A 20,242-nucleotide genomic window follows, 5' to 3' on the forward strand; every position below is an offset into this window, starting at 1 on the left:
TAATCATCTCAAAATCAGTTTTCAGTTAAAGCTTCCATGTGTTTACTTATGAGCTGCAAATCTGGGTGTGCTGGAGAATCAAAGAACATCTATGTCCTGGGGGTTTTGTGAATTAGAAATACCATCCCAGAAAGCCAGCAGGCTTCATATTTCATAACTTGCTCACCAAGTATATACAAATAACAGTCTTTTTGATAGCTCATTCTTTTAGAAGTTAGAAACAAATCCATTCATTCATTTCACTGATGTTTAGTGATTGTTAGTGTGTGTGGGGCACTATGTTATGCATGTGGGATGACTGATACTTTGTACCGTCTTTCTTCTGAGGACTAATGAAAAATACATATGCAGTCAAAACAGCTTTAAGAAGTATTACCTCTTCACCCATCTCATCCATTGTCCTCCAGAGGTTGTTATTATCTAGGTAGGCGATTGGATTCCATGCTGGTGGGAATGGGCCCCTGAAGGGGTATGATTTTCCCTGTGAGATACATATATTTAGGAGGAAACATTTACAATGCTGTAAATAGTGTTAAATCTGATAAGTTGGCAATTTTTAAGAGCAAATCATATTAGCTACTAATATGTGACTGACCAATATGTAATACACACTCAGGTCTTTTGGCACCTGTATCCACAGAATCCTGCTCAGCTTTTTGGCATAGAAATCTCCAGTGAAGTCTTCTTTCAAACAAATAAGTTTGGTGGCATGTTAAGCACAGTAAATAGGATTTTGTCTGAAATTGAGATCCTTACCATATAAAATCTAAATGCTAGTACAGAATAGCTCCTAAAAGGTATCTCTGTTGTCAATAATATTTGTAAATACTTAGAATAAGGAGCCATTGTTAGAGAATCAGAGAATTACACTTATAAACACAATACAAGTTAGAAGGGGTGTGAAATCACATGTGTACTGTTATGGGAAGGAAGAGTCACAAAACAGGACTTGGCTTGCTCTTCTAGGGAGTCAGAAGTCTAGATATACACAGGAGTTTTCAGAGGTCAGGGAAATTAAAGCAGAGAAATGAAACAACCTCAGGCCTCTCATGAAAGCATTTTGACATGAATTAGTTCTTTCAACTAGGACAATAACTAGGACATAGAGATATATGGACACAGCCCCATAAAATATTGACAATAAGACAACATACTAATCACATCTGGGAGGCTTAACTTGCTGATGACAGTTAAAGGATACATATAAACCCACTTTGGGTCTATTTAAAATGCTGGGTCAGAAGTCAGGCTGTGCAATATGACAGCATCTTTCAACTGAATCAGGATAAGCTTTCCAGTAACTCTGAGTTATTCAGCAACGATGTATGTTATATTGATTTTGTAGCCAGGGCAACTGAGAAGTTAAATGGGAAGGGGTTTCATGCTAATTCTTGTATTAATTCTGTGAATGTCTTGTTTTTTTTTTTTTGTTGTTGTTGTTGTTCATTGTAGTTGAAAGTTTTCCTGTGTCCCACCTGGTCTGCAACTGCTCAGATCCTAATAAACACACAGGCTTATATTATTTTTAAACTATAGCTATGGCAGGCTTCTTGCTAGCTGGCTCTTATATCTTAAACTAACCCATTTCTATAAACATATACTTTGCCATGTGGCTTGTGGCTTACCAGTATCTTTACATCTTGCTTCTCCTGGTGGGGACTAGCAGTGTCTCCTTTGCTCTGTCTTTCGCCTTTCTCTCTCTAGTTAGAATGTCCCGCCTCACCTGATTCTGTGTCACCATTGGCCAAACAGCTTTATTTATCAACCAATCAGAGCAATACATATTCACAGCATACAGAATGTCATCACCCATCAGTCCATAGATTATAAGAGTCAGAAAGAGAAACAGGCAGATAGAGAAAGACAGGGTAGCTCATGCGAGGACACTTGCATGACCAATGCCTACAGTAGGACAGCCACTTGGCAAAGAGACAGGATTCAAATTCAAAGGCAGTACATTAGTAGAATTCCCTCTTCTCCAAAGTCAAATTCTTTTTTCTTAAGTTCCAGGGAGCATGAGATAATTATTTCAGAAAGGGAGACTCCCAGTCTGACTTTTGCTCTTGACCTGGAAAAGGGGGACGGACAAATTTTATGCCAGAGCAGAGTCAACTGACAAACTATGACCTTCAGTTAGGACTTCATACAATGACTGCAGCCTGTTCCTCCTATGTTCATCTTCTAACCAGGACACCTTGTAAGATAGGTACTTCTCTGCAACCCTTTCCTCCTTTGTCCAAGGACAATACCTTTTTCATAGATTGTTTTAGGTGAAAGTGAAACATAGGGGTACTGGTAGGTCCCTTACAAGATTCTGTTTGACATACTGTAGCTCAGAGGTTCAGGTGAAATATAAGCCAAGATAAGGTATGGGGCTTCCCAGACCACAAGATTTCAGCAAGGGTGAGTAATGGTGGCAGAGGCCAAGCGCCAAAGTGATCCCAGTACAAGGACATTCTTATAAAGGGCCAGAGTAGTAACAACCATGTGAACAAATTGTCAAAGAAACAACATACCAACAACACCACCCTGAAGAATACAGATGCATTTCTTATGCAAGAATTTGCTCCCAGTCCTCAGTGTTTTACATCTAAGCAGATAATGATTTAGCTTAGCTGTATTCATAAAAGCAAGTATGCTTTTAAAAGATGAGGGAAAGTTTCTTATAAACACAGGAAAGAGCTATTGTTAGACTCATTAAAAAAATCTCAAAGCTTTAAGCTTCAATGAATAAGAAAGGGAGGAAATGGAAGTTTATAAAAATCACTCAACCAAAGGCACTGCAAGAAGTTTGGACCTCAGGTTTGGCTATGGTATAAACAGTCCTGTGATTGTTACTATTTTGAACATTGTCCAAGGCATCCTGTCCTTCTGAAGAATTCATGAAAAGACATCAGAATAAGTCCTAGCTCACAAAGCCTCAAGTTACAAAGTCTTAATTCCATAGAGCATTTTTTTATCCTCAAACTAGCCCTGTGATGTAGCTTTTTTTTTTTTTTTTTTTTTTTTTTTTACTATCATAGGTTAAGAAAATAAAGCACAAATAAGTTTAAATGGCTACTTTGGAATATTACCAGTCACATGTGGAAGCTACTGGACTTTCAATTTAATTTATAGTAGTTGTGTAGGTCAAAAGTATATGCATGTGTATATGCGAAAAGAGAATGGGGACTACCTGGCAATTGTCAGGAAATAATCATGAGCCAATATATAGACTGCTAACTAATACCAAAATCACTGTGATTAAAGTCAAATAAATGTCCTACATTAAGCACTATGACATAGAGTGCCACCTGAGGGATTAGGGTATTTGAGAGAAAGGTGCATTGTCCTCTGGGATCCTCAAGGAGAACAGTGAAGTAGACTTGTGGAAAAATAGATGGTAGGAGTCCAAAATGGCCCCAAGTTCTTTCAAAGATATTTCAGCGAAGGTGGAAAATTGTGAGGAAGTAGGCAAGGCTGACTAGCAAAGATTATTAGCTATGTGATTTAAATGTCATACACAGTTAACACACACACACATACACACACATACACTATTGTACAAATTCTAGATGACAAGGAAAAATTTGAAGATTAAATATTTATGGTGAACAGTATAACTCTGTAGTAGAATATTTGCCTATCATATACTGAGTTTGATCCCTAGAATTATAGGATGTAAAGTTAAAACAAAGTAATTATTTATAATTTTCATCAAGCAAAAATCAATCATGCTTATAAGTACTTCAACATGTTTATTTCATCTATTTATTCACTTATACATTTGATGGTTGAAGTATAGGCATCTAAGTAATTACTTTCTTGATAGGTTTTCAGCCTATTTTATATTCTAAACATGTATGTCATTTATTAAACCTTGTCAATCATACTTTTCTTGATAGTTAGGTGGTATTTCATGATATTTGGAGATTAACCATTGTCAAAGTGGGCTTAAAGGATCCCAAGGGGTTCCTGAAATAGGCAGGATGGAATTGGGAGTCTCCATTTTCCAATCATACATCCATATGAGGGAAATTTTTCTTCATATATTTCTTCCCCAAACAACATGTTTCAATGAATTAAATGTTAATGCAGATACAAGAATCCAGCTATTTTCCTTGGAGCTGGATGCAAACAAGCTGTGTAAAAATGTAAATAAATGCCATCCACTTATATTTTCCATTAAAAAAATTCTTAACTTTTTCTCATACAATATAGAGTATATTATATCCCCTCCTCCAACTCCTTCTAGATCCTCCCAATCTCCCTAACTGCCCAACTTTATTTCTCTCTCCATCTCTTTCTCTGTCAATAAAATCCCCCAAACCAAAACTGAAAAACAAGCAAACAAAAAGCTCAAAAAAAAGACACACACACAAAAAAACCCTAACCAAACCCACTCAAAAACACATAGATTTGAGGGCCTACCCTGGAGTGTGGCTGATATCCCAGTGACACTCCACTGTAGAAAACAGATTTTTTCCTTTGCCAGCAGAAGTTAACTGGAGATAGTTTCTTGGTTAGGGTGGGATCCTGTGTCCACTCTCCCCTCTCAGTACTGAGATCTCCTTAGCTCGAACCTGTGCAGGTCTTATGTGTGTTGCCACTGTCTCGCTGAGTACATGACTCCTGTTGTTTCCTGAGTCCTCCATCACCTCCAGATCTTACACTCATTCTTCATACTCTTCTGCATACATCCCTGAGCCTTGAGGGAAGGGTTTTCACTAAAAACATCCCATTTGGGGCTGAGTGCTACAAAGTCTCTCACCCTCTGCACACTGTCGAATTCTAGGTTTCTGTACTAATTACAATCCTCTGCATGAAGCTTCTCTCATGAAGGTTAAATGAGGCATTGATATATATTGATAGCAATATGTCATTAAGAGTCATTTTATTCTTATTTTCCCTTAGCAGAATAATAGTAGTAGGCTTTCCTCTAAGGCCCATGAACTAAATCTCAGGTTCTTGGCCATTTCAGCAGGGTCATGTATGGGCTGCATCTCATGGAGTATTCCTGAAGTATAATTTTAGAAAGTAGCTTGTTACTTCCATATTTGTGTTACTTTTACACCAGTATTTCTTGTAGGCAGGCTGTTATAGGTGCCATTGTTATAGGTCTCAGAGTTTGTAGCTGGTTGATATTGATGATTACTTTCCTATTCTGGTAGTGTGCACAGTATATAATAGCACCATACGTCCTAGTCAGTAGTGGAGAAGCTTCTGGTTGGGTACCAGCCTAATATCTCCATGTTGGATGACAAAAATCAGTGGTGTCTTCAGCATAAGGTTTTGGAAAGTAACTAGTTTCCTTGTCAATAGCCTGTGATGTTTTGGGGGTCCATGCAACCCTTTTGGCCAATGACTGATCAAGATGTATCCCAGTCCTATCACAATGTAATCCACATGTATATATATGTATCCATATATAAATATATATATATATACATATATGTATGTATACACAAATATATATATACCTACATAAACTATGATAGTTTGTAATAGAGTTATTGTGGTGACTTTAAGTGGATTAATAAGTTAATTAATAATTCTGTTTTGATTTCTAACATAGCAATTATAAAGCCACAAAATCAAAAGCTAGTTGAGATTCTCAGTAGTTTAAAAAAATATAAAAGTGTGAGAGAAAGTGGAATAGAACCTCATGAGAAGAGATACAAGATGGCTTTTAAGAGGTTAACAGAGCAGATTCAAAGTAGCTCTGAAATGTGATAGCTCTATGATTAAAGGCAAATGGGTCAAAATTGCAAGCTTCAGTTCTCTCTCTTTTGTAAAGACTTACTTATTTTTATTTTGTGTGTGTGAGTGTTTTTTCTGTCTGTATGTATGTATGTGTGTATGTATGTATTATGTATGTATGTATGTATATATGTATACAAGGTGCATGCCTGAAAGGCCACAAAGGCCAGAACAAGACATCGGATCCCATGAAAGTGGATTTAAAGTTGTGAGATACCATGTGGGTGTCCTCTGCAAGAACAACAAGTGCTCTTAACTTCTGAAGTATCTCTCCAGGTTCATTCATTTTGTTGTATGTATGCATAGATGTGTGTATGTGTGTATGTATGTACGCATGTATGTAGTTGGGCTGGAGCTAGAATTGCCAGCGTCAGGCACACTAGGCAAGTGTTGTACATGGAGACATACCAAACTCTTGTTCTTTTAACTTTAGAATCAGAATCACAATCTCTCTTTCACTTGTGTGTGGCAGCGAGCACTGGAGGTTCTACATAGTACAAAGGATATGTATACACTAAACGGTTGTGGCTAGGGTTTTTGTGAGCATGATAAACTGTCATTTAAGCAACATTACCTTACTCATAAAGCCATGCCCATGTTTTAAAAGCAATCTTCTTTGTGTTAATTCTGAGAGTCTGAATTCCTGGCATGAAGACTTAGGTTCAAATTTTATGACAAACTTGATAAAAGCAAGAAAACAATTTGATATTCATGTGGCTTTTTTGCCAGGCTCTGGAAAACCATCTGAACTCTGCTTTCTGGAGCCTTTACCTTAGAGAAGCAGGCTCGCTTGGTGACAGTAGTGTCAATGCCAAGGTCCCTACCAGTCCTTTTTTCCCTTATCTTTGTTCTGGAGACCAAGGTCTCCCATTACTATTGACTTTCCACTGACTATGTGTTCTTGATTCTAATGCCAGTCACTACCAGCGGGAAAAGATGGACTTGCTCTTCTTAGATCAATCTCCCAGAGGATGACCTTTTTCTCTTAGTATGTCACCTCAAATGCTCATGGGAATCTTGCCTTCCTGGCCATGGGAGCCTAGGTTGGTTATTTGTCTTTCTATAGTATGGCTACTTTTATACATATCAACTAGGCTATACTTAGGACATACTCATTTACAGGACTAAGCTTTCTTTCCTTTTGATCTATAGTTTTAGGTTGAGAGAAGAGAAATATAATCTTTCCCACAAGGTAAGACTTGCAAACTGTACTTGGACAAATATTTTTCTTCCTCTGTCGACATGCTGGCTTTGTGGACCTCATTCATATTTATAAACACTCAACCTGACATTGAGATTCTCTTTTGATAGCATCAACACATGGGGTAGATGTGGTTTTGAAGTCTGCCAACAGCATCCCAGCATATGAAAAGCCTGACATTGCTCAAGTGGGAGAGATGGGAAAGATGGAGTTGCTAAAAACAGGTTAGGCACTATAGGAATAACCATGGCAATAGCTAACACAGGGCTTCCTCTGCACAGGCCTCTTGGTTGTACTTTACCCAAGTTTTAAATACTTCACAATGACTTTAGGAGACAGGCAAAATATTGCCCATTTGAGATAGGGAAACTGAGCCAGAGAGAGAGAGAGAGAGAGAGAGAGAGAGAGAGAGAGAGAGAGAGAGAGAGAGAGAGAGAGAGATATGAAACAATTATTTGTTGTTCTTATAACTAAGATTTTAATTCACATACTCAAAGGCCAATGCCCTTGATCATGAACTTCTCAATTTCTTATTTATTACAACTTGATAAGTATGAGCTAATAGTTTTGACTAAATTATTTAGCTTAATCTTTATAACAATTCAGTGAATAACAGCATATAAATAAAATGTTCCATTTTGGAGATGAGTTCCAAGGATGGGCTTAGTAAATCATCCAAGATTGTATGGTCTACATGTGGTAGGACAAAATTTACCTTTGATTTGTGAGTTCTTTTTCTATGTCAGTGCTGTGGACAGAGGCCAGAGCATGCCAAGTAAACCTCTGCCATTGAGCTGCATCTCCAGTCTTCAAACTCATTTAAAAAGTTTTGTGATGCCTGACTGACATATGATAAATTGCTCATAAGAGCAATAGAGTTCAGGTGTCTGCTCTATGAGCAACATCTCAAGTGATTTATAGAAGGTCTCTGGAGGCATTTAATCTGGGAATCACTTCAGATTCTTACAAGCCAGGCAGGAGCTAATGATCAGTTGAATGACTAGCCAGATCATCCCCATGGCTGATTTTCCTCTTCCAGTAAAAGTCCAGTCCAGCTCATGCTCAAATGTTTGTCACACCAACTTCTTTATTCATCCAACAAGCACTTCCCATGTTCCTGGCAGTGTTCTAGGCAGTGGATATACAGCAGAAAAAAATTTATTCTCTTTTACAAGTTTAGGTACAAAGGAAATAAATGAATTAAAGGACAATAAGAAAACCATATAGTGGATTAGAAAGGGAAAATACAACAAATACAGAGACCAAAGAGGACAAACAGGAAGTGCTGGCAGCTTGGGGTTGGTTGCAATTCTATTTATTTATTTATTTATTTATTTATTTATTTATTTATTTATTTATCTGTTTGTTTTTTGATGGTTATTTATTTATTTATTTATTTATTTATCTGTTTGTTTTTTGATGGTTATTTATTTATTTATTTATTTATTTATTTATTTATTTATTTAGAGACAGGGTTTCTCTGTGTAGCTTTGCGCCTTTCCTGGATCTCGCTCTGGATCTCACTTGGTAGCCCAGGCTGCTCTCGAACTCAGAAAGATCTGCCTGTCTCTGCCTCCCGAGTGCTGGGATTAAAGGCGTGTGCCACCACTGCCCGGCTGGTTGCAATTTTAAATAAGGTGGTCAGAGAAGACGTTTCAGGGGAGCTAACACTTTAATGTTGAGATGGGGAAATTCTGTGACTACACTGAGGAAGTGTGCTCCAATCAGAGTCTTAGCATGTATCCTGAGATGGAAGAATGGATGGAGTAAAGTACAAGGCACAGAAAGGAGCTAGCCCCACTCTCTCCTTTTGTTCCTCCAACAGAAATGTCCCCTTGCTCTCTGTAACAAATCCAGGCTCATGAAACTGATTTTCAAGGAGGCCAGAAGAAGGTGGCTTTCAAAAAAGTGGCTGCCTTTGTGCTTGGTCAGGCACTTGCCCTGCTTTTAGTGGGATGCTTTTATGGCACATTTCAGCTAACATTCCATATTTTCTAATATTCAGTGGGAGGTGCAAAAGACTTGCCAGGCCCAGATCTTAAGATTCAGTTTCATGAAGAAGTCTCCAAAACTCATCTTGCCCCAACCAGTATTTGCCCAGAATATTCATTCGGAGTCCCTACCATACTGGTTCATGGTATTTTGATATTATTGTCTGGATGTTGTCTTTCTTCTGTCTCCAGTCACTTAAGGAAAGGAACTAAAAATCTGTATCCTCCCATAATGCTCCCACAAGAGTATAATAGATTTAATTGATAATTGGTAAGTATTGAAGAGATGGATGGATGGAAGATGAATGATTGGCTGAGTGTAATTCCGAAGGTGAGGAATCCTGTAGCATCTAAGGCAGCAGCATGACTGCTTTGTAAACAGAATCACAATTTATTGATCAGGGCTGGGAGTATGACTCAATGGAAAAAGTACTTGCTTACCCTGTGGGAGTTCTTGAATATGACATACACCATCATCCCCCAAATTTAATTTTGTCTGAAAAAAATCAATGTTTAAAGCAGAAGGCTGCAAATTGTAACTACCCCTCAAAAGAACTTATCATTTGTCGTCTTTGCCTTCACTGTCTGTTCTGAGTACACCTGCTGAGGAAGGCAAGTCTGAGCTCCACAGGAGGGTCTCAAATTAGACTGTTGACTTCAGAGAATAAGATTGTGTTCCCAAGGATACTCTGCATTCTTTGATGCCCGTATCAGACACTTCCAATCCTAGCATGTAGCAAACCAGCAGGACAGACTGCCAATGCTGAGAGACTGTTTCAAAGCAGAATAATGTTCACAGCTACAAACCACTTTTCTGTGGCACCGTTTTCACTCTGTTTATTTGTAGGGACTTAACTGTTTATTTGATCAAATGGCATAGGCATCTAAAATATTTTAATAAATATCATCCCTTTGTTTAGACCATGTAGTTTTTAATATCCCCAATATATTATGCTACATGCACCATTACAAACAACCTTGCACAGTAATCTAGCACTGGATAATGTACTTTTCAAAAAGAGAGACAGAAAATTAACAGTGTTAGACTATTCAGGTGAAAATCTTGGCTCAAATAAAAGGCTGCACAATCAAAATATCAAAGACAGTAAGAAATATAAAACCTTACAGAAATGGCTCTTAGCCTTTTCTGGGACAAGAGTACCAGTGAAAATCTGTTCAAGGCCATGGGATTTCTCTAGGACACTGAACACACACACACACACACACACACACACACACACACACACACACACGAGAGAGAGAGAGAGAGAGAGAGAGAGAGAGAGAGAGAGAGAGAGAGAGAGAGAGATTATTCTGTATCTAATACCTGAAGCTCATCTGTGGTCCACTAAGCCCCACTTTTGACCCCTTAGAGTTCAGATCATATTCATTACTATGGCCTAGATGTATAACTGTGAGAGAGTGCTTGTGGCTTTTGGAGCACACATGAAACCCCAGGTTCTATCCTCAGGACTTCTGCATATAAGAAAAGTCACAAGGAAACCAGAAATACAGATTATACACAGTTCCATTTTTATAACACTCTAAAACAGGCAAAATTGCTGGGTGATAGTGGTGCATGCTTTTAATTCTAGCACTTGGGAGGCAGAGGCAGGCAGATCTCTGTGAATTAGAGGCCAGCCTGTTCTACAAGTGAGTTTCAGGAAAGCCAGGACTACACAGAGAAACCCTATCTCTAATATCGAATCAAAACAAAACAAAGAACCAGGCAAAATCAATCAATGGCAACTGAGGTCAGCACGGTGGTTATGCTAGGAACCAAGGTGATGACTCTAAAGTATCACAAAGAGCTCTCTGGGCACTGATTCTCTGTTCCTTGGTCTGCATGCTATATTCTTGGGTTTTGAGCATTAATCAAACTTTTCATTTAAGTTTTGTCTTCTTTTCTGTGTGTATGTTGTGTATTTGCCAAAATTCACATATTTTGAATAGGCTCAAATCCATTGACTTGCTCAAGTTTAGTGAATGAGTTATGTGATATCTGAATTACATATCAGTGAAGCTATTGCTGAGGAGGGCCAGTATCTAGTAAAACTGGCCTGGAATCTTTTCAGAAGTACCCATTCATCGGCCACTGGAGCAGAAAAGGTTTTCAGCTTTCACTTTGTTTCATCCTATTGTGAAGGAACCAAAGTTCTTGTTCAGCCTCTTTCCCCAGGATAGCAATCAGGCCATGAAAGGGATGTTCAATGTTCATATTGGCTCTAAGTAACTATCTCTGAGAGGAAAAGGAGTTTTAAAATCATATTCCTATTTGGATCTCAGCTGCACTGGATTTAGAATGGTCCCCATCATCTATGGCACAGGCATTGAACATGTACCATGCCATGCTGCTGGTGCTGAGGCTACCTTGAGAAAAATAGTTCCATGTTCTGAGGGTCTGCAATGGGCTGATCACGTGTTTAAGGTCTCCCAGCAGAAGATGTTCATTTCTGAAGTTTCATGGAAGCCAAGGGGCCTCCATGCCATTCCAAATGGTCATCATTGACTTTAGGGTCTTCCAGTCTGTTATTTCTTCTTTCTGGGTGCTCTCTTTCTCTCCATTTTCCCTCCCTCCCTCTCTCTCTACCCCTCCCTCTCTCCATCTCTCCCTCCCTCCCTCTCTGTCTCTCTGTATGTCTCTGTCTCTCTCTCCACTGAAATGGTCTTATTGAGAAACTGGTGAAGTTTACTGATCCACTCTGTTCCTCTCTAGCCTCCCCATACTCAACTTCACTATTATTGCCTGAATATATTCGTCTGACCAGTAAAATCATAGATTACTTGAAATAAGTTTCTTAGATTAAAAAATCACCCTCTTCTCCATTTTCCCAAGCTCACATGTAATCAGTTCTACATTTCAAATATATCAATAAAACAGACACTTCTCTTCTTCTTCATTTTGCGTACCCAGATTGAAGCTATTAGCTTTGACCCATGCTACAGATTTTTCACTTTGAGTATCCAGATAGAAGCCATTATCAGCTTTGACCTATTATACTGTATTAACTTCCCAAAATTCTCTCCCATTTTCTACTGTTAGTGCCAAGAGTTTCCAAGAATTCTAGAATTCATACTGAAATTTAGCTTCCACTATAGTGGTATTTAGGGGTGGTATCTTAGTTGAGCTTGGTGGTACATATCTATAACTCCAGCACTTGGGTGAGGCCTATGTATGAGGATCACTGCAAGTTTAAGTGTGGTCTACACAGCCAGTTTAAGGCCAGCAAGGAATACACAATGAAACGTTCTCTCAAAAGCATAAAAGAAAGAAAAGGAGGGGGAAGGAGAAAGAGGAAGAGGGAGAAGGAAAAGAAGAGGAAGAGGAGAACTTGAACTTTTAAGCTATGATTAGGTCAATGGGAGTGGGTTACCATGGATGGGGGTTAGCAATAGCAATAGTGAGTTCTGATCAAAAGGATGAGTTCATCCTGAGTTTTCTCTGTTTGTCTCATGCATGCTTGCTTCCCCTTCTGTCTTGTATTAATGCAGCACAGAGGCTGTCACCTCATACCAGTGTCATGTCCCTGGACTTCCCACCCTGCAGAAGTATAAGCCAAATATACTTCTATTCTTTGTAATGACCTAGCCTATGGTATCTTGTTACCACATATGAACTGGACAAAGACAGTGAGATATAATTAGTAAGCCTTTGGATTAGCAGCTTGCCAAGGATTACCCAGCTAATGAGTGGAATGAATTTGAAGTTTGATTAAAGTCAGACTACCTTTGAAGCAGCAAAGAGCCAAGGTCTGAAAAATTCCTGAGCACAGACAACATCAAGTTCATCACCATACCACTCTGTCTGCTTACATGTAACTGGGACTTTAAGAATCCTAGACAGAGAGACAAATGAAAGAATAATTGCCCAATTGAAGCTAACACCAGTCCTAATATTGACCTGGTAGGGCACTTGCTTAGTGTGCACCACCCTCAACATGGACCTAAAAGCTCACATTACCTTTGGCTAAGTGATGAAGAGAATGCAATTGTTCTTAATGATAGGTTTGGATAGGCGTAGGAGAAATCTTTTCAAGTGCTACTTGGAATGTACTATTTCTTTTTGTGTAGACTAAAAAGAATGAATGATAAACTGTTAAACAAGCATGCCACACCATTAGGGAGATGTGGAGATGACACAGGACATAGCGTCAGGCTCAAGGAGCTCCAAAGTCTAGGCAGAAGGGCAGGTTTATGGAAAGAGAATTATGATGCCGCAGTTGGTCAGGCTTCATGGCTTCATCTTTACTTCTAACTCCAAAGCCAGATAACAGAGTAGATAAAGTCCTTACTAAATGAAATCTGGCCTGGAACTATTGGAGTTTATTTCTCAAGTACTCAGTCATGGCTACTTTAATGAGCTAGTCCAGGGTGTCTCTCATTCCTGAAGCTTCCAGGAGTGCTTCTGGTAGGCAACCCTGCTCCTTATCTCCCTTCAGAGATTCTCCCCAGCTGCAGAAAATCCATTTTGCCCAAAGCAATGTTGCATCCTATGGGCAGCTTACTTCCAATGACTAGGGAATGTGAAGGTACAAAGGCATTCCTCTAGGACCACTCAGGGAAGTTCTGAAGACTCTTCCCATCCTCAGACTTCCTTGCATGGTTAGCTGAGGTCTGCATTGCAGCCACATCACAAGTCTGATGTCTTCTTCCACCCACTTCTGTTTCTTTTCTCACCTCTTCGCAGTTGCTGCCTCCCAGAGCCCTCCTTAACAAGATTCCTCCCATGGATGTGGGGCTCAGACCATACTAGATACTTTTAGAACCAGGCCTAATGAATGGGACCTCAATTGAGAACAAGGATGCTTTGAGGCAAGAGTTGAGGAAACATCAGTTTCTTCTCTATTATCCTCACCGGAAAATGGGAGATACAGCAAGGTTTGCGACAAACATACTCAGACAGCTGAACAGACTTAAAAAGGGGATTGCAGACCATAAATCTAAAGCCTACAAGTCAAAGCTTATTTGAATATCACAGATCATAATTTTAAAGTGTTGTTAATGTTCATATAATAAAGGTTTGGCCAGGAAAAGCAAGAATAAATTCATTATCTTTAAAATGTGTCTCCAGGGTCTGGAGTGATGGATCAGAAGTAAAAGCACTGGCTGCTCTTAAGAGGGTCTGAGTTTGTTTCCCAGAATCCACCTCAAGTTGTTCACAACAATTTGTCACTCTAGCTCCTGGTCATCAGATTCTTATGGCTTCTGCAGGTAACTGAATTCACATACACATACCCACATCCAGACACACACATTTACACACAATTTTAAAAAGTGATAATGACTAATAAGTATTTTTAGTTGTTTAGAGATAGGACCTTAGAATTGAAATCCTTGTGACCTCCAAATTCCAATGAAGCAAAATAAGCTTAAATACTGAAATAATTTCTTCCATATATTTTTATTGTGGGGTGTGTGTGTGTGTGACAGTGCACATGTAGAGGACACAGGACAACTTTTGAAAGTCAATTTTATCACTTGTGTGTTGCAGGAATAGAACTCAGGTCCTTGGTCTTAGCAGCAAGTACTTTTATCCACTAAGCCACCTTGCTGGCCCTCAAGCATTGTTTTAGCATACTCCACTAGCGACAATTGATTAAGCACAATGTTTAGAGAAAAGTAACTTTTAGTATCAGTAAAGGATTTCTTAAAATTTCTCCCATAAATAATTTACATAGAAGGTACTTTTCCTAGCTCTCATATTATAATTTAATTAATAAATCTAATGTGGGTTTCCACAGACAAAATATCAATAAAATGCTTACTTAAATAGCCATTGTTAGATACATAAACTTTCAGGCTCATACACGTATGTTATCGTTTGGAAATTTTCACTAAGGTGTGAAATGATTCTTCTGGCAATTATATTATCATAGGGCAGTAAAAATCAAACAAAAAACATTATCATATAAAGGGAGATTTAACTTTACCATAATCACTCAAAATCTTTATTTTATAAGAATCAAACACTAGAAGCCACTTGAAAGAGATGAATTTGGGGACTGGGCTGGGTAGGTCCGTGGTAATGCCCTCTGTTTCATCCCCAGCATCACAGTTTTTGAAAATTAATAAACAACCTATTTTGGCTTATGAATACATTTTGTCAGAGGTCAGAGCACAGCTTATGACAGTCACCATTCCAGTAGGTAACTGTGAGACTGGCATGCAACAAGCCAACTGGTTCTCTGCATAAGGTAGATGCCTATAGGATTTATATCATGATATTATCGAGGACAATTAACAAAGTAGCACATCTTTTAGCACAGTGATATATACATAACAAATGTTTAAATATTGACCAATATCAACATTACTACACTTACACTTTTCTTTCAAACTGCCATTTAGAGTATGAGCATATTGGTTCAAGAAACCGATTAACACTAATTCCGTAAACCTAGGTAAGTTAAATACCTGACACTTTCTACATAGCTCATTTTCCACTTTACATAGTATTCTGTAACATGTAAATAATTACAACTACCTCCAGGGCTGGAGTTGGATTAATGAGTTAATATATGTAAAATATTATTGTTATGACTTCAAATAGCACAAAATCCCTTTCTATACACATCTTGGGCTTTTATGACACTCTAGAACAATTCCGTCAAATGAACCCACATATGATTTGGTAGCAGAAAATTTAAAGTTTCCCACCATTACAGCACTGCTAAGCATGCTGATAATTCCCTCTATCAGCAAATGCTCACTAAATTCCCTGCATCAGAGTAAGTGCTCCGATGCATTACTAGCAAGCTTTCTGTGAAATTTCAGCCCTGAGCCCTCAACTCCAGCCGACCAGCAGAGTTCAGCTAAAGCATACAATCTGCTTCAGTTCCTAGTCTAACTGTAGCTTCACTGCGCTTGTAGGTTCAGGGTGATGGGTGTCTTTAAAAGACATTGTCCAAATGTTTTTGATGTCCCTGAAATATATAGAGTAATGAGCAAATGGAAACACTTCCTTTAACCTGAGTAAAAGTCTAGTAGAGTAAAAAAAAAAAAAAGGAAGTAATGGGGAGAGACAGAAAAATTAGTTTTCTTAAAACAGGCTTTTCTTCAGATGTCAATCATTAGGCTTATCAAACTACCATTTTGAAGTGTGAGGATGTGTAATGGTCTAAGAGTGGAAAATGTGTATCTAAAGAGTACATTATCAAACAGAAATACTTCCTAATGAGTTTGTCTACTACACAAGATAAAAATATGAAAATACCTGGTATTTACAGTCATTTCATATGTTGTCCTATTTAATTTTCATGATATAAACTACTCATCCTTTATAAACTTGGAATTGAAGCTTGTAAGAAGTATTAAATTACATTTTCAGGGTCCGTGATGAATCTACTGAAACCCTGGGAGTCTAATGGTTCTGTGACTCCACAATTCATATCTTTCTCTTTAGAAAGATCCCCATGAGATAGAAATTCATATCATTAGATTTATCTAAGTACCACATATATTTTCTTCTCCATTGAATTACTCTACAAACTCTAAATTCTGTCTTTAATTAAAGTTCATACTGGTACAAACTTTTGAATCCATAAGTTGTTTAGGAGAAGTGTAGACTTTCTGCAGAGGTACAAACCAAAATAACAATTCATCTTGATAGGTCAAAAAATTCACTCTAGGAAGCTTAATGCCTGAAAATACGATCTACATATCAAAGAGTGCATTGGTCACAGAAAGAAACTTCTGTGTGTCCCCCATGGGAGCTTTGCTACTATGCACATTTTTAGTATGGAAATTTTGTTCATTTACAAGACAGTTACTTGTTGAGACGATAAGAAAAGCACAGGACAGATTTGCAGAGGAAATTATCTTGGATAAGCCTAGAAATGATATTGTGCCCTAGAGGGAAACTCTGGACTGAGATATAAAGGATATCTCAGAGATATTTGCTTATATGAAACAATTATTTTCAGGAAGATGTTTAAAAAACTCACTAAAGGAGCACTTTTCATTGATGTTCATGCTTTTAAAATACCAGTTTCAAAGGAGTGGTCACAGCAAGAAAAAAGTGGGTATGAGAAGCAAAGATTATGATAGGTAAATGTGCTATCTTACTATTAAAAAAACCCGAGGTAATCAACTTATAAAAAGAAAAAAATCTTTTTATCATAGCTTGGGAAATTTCAATCCAGGATCAATCAAACCCGTGTTGAGACAGCGATCGTGGCAGAGATGTGTGGTAGAATAGAATCAAACACATAATGGCTATAGAAAGGAAGAGGAGAAGCTGCCTCCAACTATATCGTTCAAAGCCCCACTCAAATGTCTGAAAGACCTCTTGCTATATGCCAATTTCTTAAGGCCTCTCCTACTGTATGGTTTGGATATGAAGTGCCCACCCCTCAATATTTATATATTAAAGGCTTGGTTTCTGAAGAAGCAATATTTAGTGATGGGGCTTTGGAAAGTTATTGGAACATGAAAGCTCTCACTTCAGTGGATTAATTCAGTGATAAATCTGTAATTTGATGGCCTTGCTTGGGTTGTACAGAAACTTAGGGAGTGAGGTTGGTTGAAGGAAGCAGTTCACTGAGACATGTGATAGAGGAGGAGATATTGTCACTAGCTTCTTTCTCTCTGACTATCTCTGCTTCCAGGCTACCATGAATTGAAACACTTCACTGTATCACGTGCTCTCTGTAGTGCTCTTATCAAAACCTAAGAACAATGCAGCCAGCCAGCCAGCCATGGACTAAAGCCATGAGCCAAGACAGATATTTCCTATGTTTTTGCTTTATTCCAGATGTTTAGTCACTGTCTCCTGTGTGATAAGCACAGTCACTTCCCAATAGCACCAAGCTGAGGACTTAGTTTTTAGCATATATGCCTTTGGTGAACACTTCAAATCCAAACTATATCAGCAAGCATCTTAATATCATCATCACCATTGCTATCAGTATCACCATCCTCACCATTTGTGTTATTGCCAACATCATCATACTTGGCTCCGTCTCAACATTTGTTGTGTACTGAAACCTTCTCAAAGATGTTTGTGGCATTTAATTCATTTCTCTCTGTCTCTCTCTTAACAGCTCTATCAGAAATGTGTTATTATTATCTTCATTTTAAAGAAGTTTGCCTCAAATGACACAACCAATAAGTAGTGAGCCCAAAACCTAAAATTTAGGCCTTCTGCGTTTTATGCATATCATCTCAATCTTTATATTGTTAGATATGTGCTGATTGCTGTATCTTTTGACTTGCTTAGGAACACATGAAGAGGATACACTTTGCTAGGCCTTGAGGAGCTCTGGGGTAATAATACCTACAGGGTTTAGAGCGACTGAAACAGCAAAAGACTACTAAGACCAAGGCATTTTGTACACAGATAGGCAATACATTCATCAAGACGTCTGTTAGTTCATGGCTCCCATTACATTTGTGTGCCTCTTTTTCCTTCTTAATACTGTTTTCAACATCTCATGATTTTTCTCTTTAAGCCTCTATGTATTTGTGTTCAGAAAGTCTGTCATTATACTAATATTTATTTATTTATTTGCTCAGTATCTTTTGGAAACACTGAAATTGAATTTAAATTTAAAAAACACATCAAATATCCCCAATGCCATTCTTATGTACTGTTCCAACTTAGAAATTCTTTGGTGATATTGCCTCATATGATTGCCTTAAATTCCAAGTAGGTCACAGGGCATTACGAACTTCTGCAGACTTTCAGGATGTTTCAACAATAGCCATCACATGATATAGAAATACATGCTGACCTAAATATAAATTTAAAATGGTCATCTTCAAAATTACTGAATGATTTCTGACCACATCTTTTTTTTTTTTTTAACAAGCATCGTGCTAGTTAGTTTTATGTGAATTTGACACAATCTAGAATCATCTAAAAGGAAGGAACCTCAATTGAGAAAATGCCTCCATAAGACCTGGCCGGAGGGCGTTTTATTAATTAGTGATTCATGGGGGAGGGCCCAGTCCATTGTAGGAGGCATTACCTGTGGGCTGGTGGTCCTGGGTTCTATAAGAACGCATGCTGAGCAAACCATGATGCCTGCACAAGTCAGTAAAGAGCACCCCTCCATGGCTTCCATACCAGCTCCTGCCTCCAGGTTTCTGCCCTGCTCCAGTTCCTGTCCTGACTTCCTTCAGTGATGAACAGTGGTATGGAAGTGTAAACCAAATAAACCCTTTCCTCTCAAAGTTGCTTTGGCCATGGTGTTTTATTGCAGAAATTAGTAACCCCCACTAGGACAGGTATGGACATCAATTTGTACAGCTTCAGAGGAGAACAGAGTGGGACTCCCAGACTACTTTCATCACCAGTGAATGAGATGAAATAAGAGAACCAGTTGTGATGATGCAAGCTTCTTAACACCTGCTGAATGTTTGAAAAACTCAAAGGTTCAATATCCATGGAAATATAAGGCATTTATATTTCAGTGGAGTATTGATTAAATGCCTTCATGAAGAAAGAGGATAAGCTCTTTTCAGAAAAAATGTGTATTCCTTTTCTATACATGTCCAAAGGAAGGAACAATGGTGGCTGGTGTGACTCTTCACTTATGAAGAAGACATATATGGAAACATGCATATGTGCTCAACAGACACAGAAGCACAGAGAATTTATTGGCACCTACAGGAACTGCTGTGGAATTTTGCCTTGGAATGAAGAGTCAGCCAGATGTGGTAGCACACAACTGTAATCTCAGCACTTGTGAGGAAGAAGCTGGCAGAACTCTGTGAGTTTAAGGCCAGCTTGGTCTACATAGTGAGTTTTAGGGTAGTTAGAGCTACACAGAGAAACCCTGTCTCAGAAAAGGAAAAAAAAAGAAAGAAAAGAAGAGGAAAGGAAAGAAAATGAGAGTCAGATCTCATTACTTCTATCCTTTAAACCTTTTAGAGTCTGTCCACTTCACCCAGCATACAAGCCAATATTTTGAAGTAGTCAGCTTTCTCTATATGCAAGTTTCACATCTATGTGTGTGTGTGTGTGTGTGTGTGTGTGTGTGTGTGTGTGGTCAATCAATCACAGAGACAAGCTTTTGCAAATCACATCTGTACTGAATTATATATAAGATTTTCTTCCTTGTCATAATTCAATATAAGTTTTTATATAATATTTACACTGATAAAGTATTGTACATCATCTAGAGATGATTTAAAGCATATAAGAGGGTGTGGGTAAGTTATATACAATTAATTTTAGGGACTTGGGCATAAGTGAATTTTGATATTCACATGGGAAGACCACTCTGCAATCGATTACCTGCAGATGCCAAAGGTCAACAGTGTACTTTCCTTATAAGACTTTAGTGGTTAATGCAATGTAAAAGTCCTC

At 38.3% G+C, this 20,242-nt stretch overlaps 1 protein-coding gene across 2 annotated transcripts in view; it reads right to left on the reverse strand.

The window, feature by feature from the left end:
- Maob (monoamine oxidase B) overlaps positions 1 to 20,242 on the reverse strand; it is a 121,798-nt gene that overhangs the window by 31,566 nt on the left and 69,990 nt on the right. For both annotated transcript variants that reach the window (XM_036174523.1, XM_036174524.1), the window contains exon 4: positions 377 to 481. In XM_036174523.1, coding sequence (XP_036030416.1) covers positions 377 to 481 — 105 coding nt within the window. The remainder of the gene's footprint in view (positions 1 to 376; positions 482 to 20,242) is intronic.

This window comes from Onychomys torridus, chromosome X (genome assembly GCF_903995425.1).
Source record: "Onychomys torridus chromosome X, mOncTor1.1, whole genome shotgun sequence".
Classification (NCBI taxonomy): Eukaryota; Metazoa; Chordata; class Mammalia; order Rodentia; family Cricetidae; genus Onychomys; species Onychomys torridus.